Source organism: Myotis brandtii, unplaced genomic scaffold (genome assembly GCF_000412655.1).
Source record: "Myotis brandtii unplaced genomic scaffold, ASM41265v1 scaffold691, whole genome shotgun sequence".
Lineage (NCBI taxonomy): Eukaryota > Metazoa > Chordata > Mammalia > Chiroptera > Vespertilionidae > Myotis > Myotis brandtii.
This window is the reverse complement of record NW_005370704.1, coordinates 454,784-457,417: the sequence shown is the minus strand read 5'-3', so window position 1 is coordinate 457,417 and position 2,634 is coordinate 454,784. Positions and strand designations below refer to the sequence as shown.

Here is a 2,634-nt window from a genome sequence, read left to right as displayed (position 1 = left end):
GGAGAGGGAGAGAGAGATAGAAACATCAATGATGAGAATCATTGATTGGCTGCCTCCTGCTCGTCCCCCACTGGGGATCGAGCCCACAACCCTGGCATGTGCCCTTGGTCAGATTCGAACCTGGGACCTTTCAGTCCGCAGGCTGACGCTCTATCCACTGAGCCAAACCAGCCAGGGCTGAAATGTCTTTTTAAACCATGTTTCCCCGTGTTTTTTTTTTGTTTGTTTGAGAATCATTGATCAGCTGCCTCCTGCATGCCCCACACTGGGGATCGAGCCCATAACCCGGGCTCATGTGCCCTGACCAGGAATTGAACCGTGACCCCCTGGTTCATAGGTCGACGCTCAACCCCTGAGCCACGCTGGCTGGACGAATGTCTTTGTTGAAATGTCTTTTTAAACCATGTTTCCCCGTTTTTTTTTTTGTTTTTTTTTTTCACATTGGGTGGTTTGTTTTTATTCTCGAGTCCTGAGAGTCCTTTGTAGATTCTGGGTCCAAGTCCTTTATCAGACGTATGTTGTGTAAATATTTTCCTGGGAGACTTTGCCTGCCGTCTATCCTGTGACTCTGGGACGAGCTGGCGCCTCCTGAACCCTGTGGAGGCGCCAGCAGAAGCCTCGGCTCCACCCCTCCCTCACGCTGGCCACCAGGGTTTTCTCCCACCCCAGACCCCTTCTACTCTGGAGCATTGCTAATTCCAGCCCTCCCCGGGGACCCGGGGCATCTGGGTGGGGTGCCCCAGGCCACATGCTGCTCCTGGCACGGTGTCCCTGGGTGCTGGGTCTGCATGGACACGAGAGGTCACCTGCAGAGGCCTTGGCACCCCAAGCCCCCACCAGTCGGCAGTGCCGCCCTGGCGACACTCCCGCCCAAATACTTATGCAACCGGTGATAAGGCGACTCAGAGACCATAATCCATCCTGAGTGACAGACAGCTCAGCCCCACCCTCCCGCGTGCTTGCTGGAGGCCTAGTTGGTGGCTGTGTGGGGGTAGGGGTGGGGGCAGAGGAGGTCTGGAGTGAGGGGCGCCCAGGCCTTTGATGTCACCTCTGTCACAGCTGCCCTGGCACAGGCTCTGCCTCTGGACAAGGTCCAAAGGCCGGGCCAGTGGTGACTTCACTACGGTGTGGGGAGCAGAGGGAGCGAGGACTGGGGGGGACCCAGGCCCGGAGTGGGGGCCGCTGGCTAGAGCAAACCTGAGCCTGACTGACTGCTCCCCGCAGCACCCCCAAGGGTCCTGGGTCCCCTGCCCCAGCCACACCGGAGGTGGACGGAGGTGCTGAGGACCCGAGTCTCTGCTCGGGCCCCCAGGACTGCCCGGCAGGTCAGGGGGCAAAACCCCAGCTTGGAGGAGTCAGGTGAGAGCCCAGCTTCCTGGAGCCGTCCAGGAAATGACCCCCGGAGCCTGTGGGGACACTTGAGTGATTGTGCCCAACAATGGACAAAGGAGGCTGGGGTTTCCGGAGCCTGGACGCCCTCCACCGCCCAGCCTGCTGATCTGGTGAGCCCGCTGAAACCTATAAAGCCGGGCCCGCTGGCGCTCAGACACAGTCAGGGGCCAAAGACAGGCATGGGGATGCAGTCCGTCCTGCTGGGCCGGGTTCTGGTGCTGCTCTGGGCGTCCACGGCTTGGGCTGATGTCCTGGTGCAGCCAGATTTTGATGCCAAGAAGGTACCGGAGGCCTCCGTGCTGTGCTGTGGAGGGGTTGGGGGCTGAGCTGCTGAAACCCACAGTGATGGGGGAACAGTCAGAGCCGACTCCCACCGCTAGGCCTCTGGCCTACGACCCTTTAGACTTGCTCTCTACGTAACCCTGAAACCACCCTGTCGGGGGTGATTGCTGACCCACTTCACAGTGGGGCAGGGAGCTCACAGTGGTGGTGTGACCTGCCCCCATACGTGCAGAACAGGGCTCTCTTCCACCCCGGTCTCAGACCCAAGAGGTGGACACTCCGGAGACCAACCCTGTGTCCTCGGACAAGTCCCGGTTCTGGGTTGTCGGCCTTGTGCTCTGGGCCCTGAGCCTGCTGGTCACCGAGCTCCTCCCAGTTCTCAGGCCTCTGGTACGTGGTCGCCATAGCCTCCGACTGCAAGGTCTTCCTGGGCAAGAAGGACCACCTGCTGATGTCCACCACGGCCGTCACCGCCGGGGCTGGGGGCAACCTCAACGTCCACATGGAGTTCCCTTGGTGAGCCTGGCGCGGGGCCGCTGGCGGGTGGGGGAGCCTGGGAAGCCCGGAGAGTGAGTGGGCTGTGCACCCTCAGGGGTGACCGCTGCAACCGCAAGGACGCCGAGTTCCTCAAGGTGGGCACCGAGGGACACTTCAGAGTCCCAGGTAGGTCCTGCCCCTCCGCCTTCCTAGGCCCCTGATGCCGGTTCTCCATGGGGTGATCATGGGACTGCTCTTATACCCAGGACCCCCTCCATCACCATCTCCTGCCCGCTCCCTTCGCCCCTGGGAGCAGAGGCCAGCGTGGGTGGGGGTCGGTCCGGGGCCCCTGCAGCTCTCCTCCTCCCCAGACTTGGGCTACCTGGACGTGCGCATCGAGGAAACGGACTACAGCTCCTTCGCCGTGGTCTACATCTACAAGGAGCTGGAGGGGGCGCGCAGCACCATGGTGCAGCTCTACAG

At 61.5% G+C, this 2,634-nt stretch overlaps 1 protein-coding gene across 2 annotated transcripts in view; it reads left to right on the top strand.

Moving 5' to 3' along the window:
- Positions 1-320: 320 nt before the first annotated feature.
- LCN15 (lipocalin 15) overlaps positions 321-2,634 on the top strand; it is a 5,360-nt gene continuing 3,046 nt past the window's right edge. The window contains exons 1-4 of one of the 2 annotated variants that reach the window (XM_014529718.1): positions 321-1,673; positions 2,051-2,190; positions 2,267-2,337; positions 2,523-2,633. In XM_014529718.1, coding sequence (XP_014385204.1) covers positions 1,572-1,673; positions 2,051-2,190; positions 2,267-2,337; positions 2,523-2,633 — 424 coding nt within the window. In that variant the 5' untranslated portion in view covers positions 321-1,571. The remainder of the gene's footprint in view (positions 1,674-2,050; positions 2,191-2,266; positions 2,338-2,522; position 2,634) is intronic. The other variant, XM_005881818.2, reaches the window with a different exon arrangement.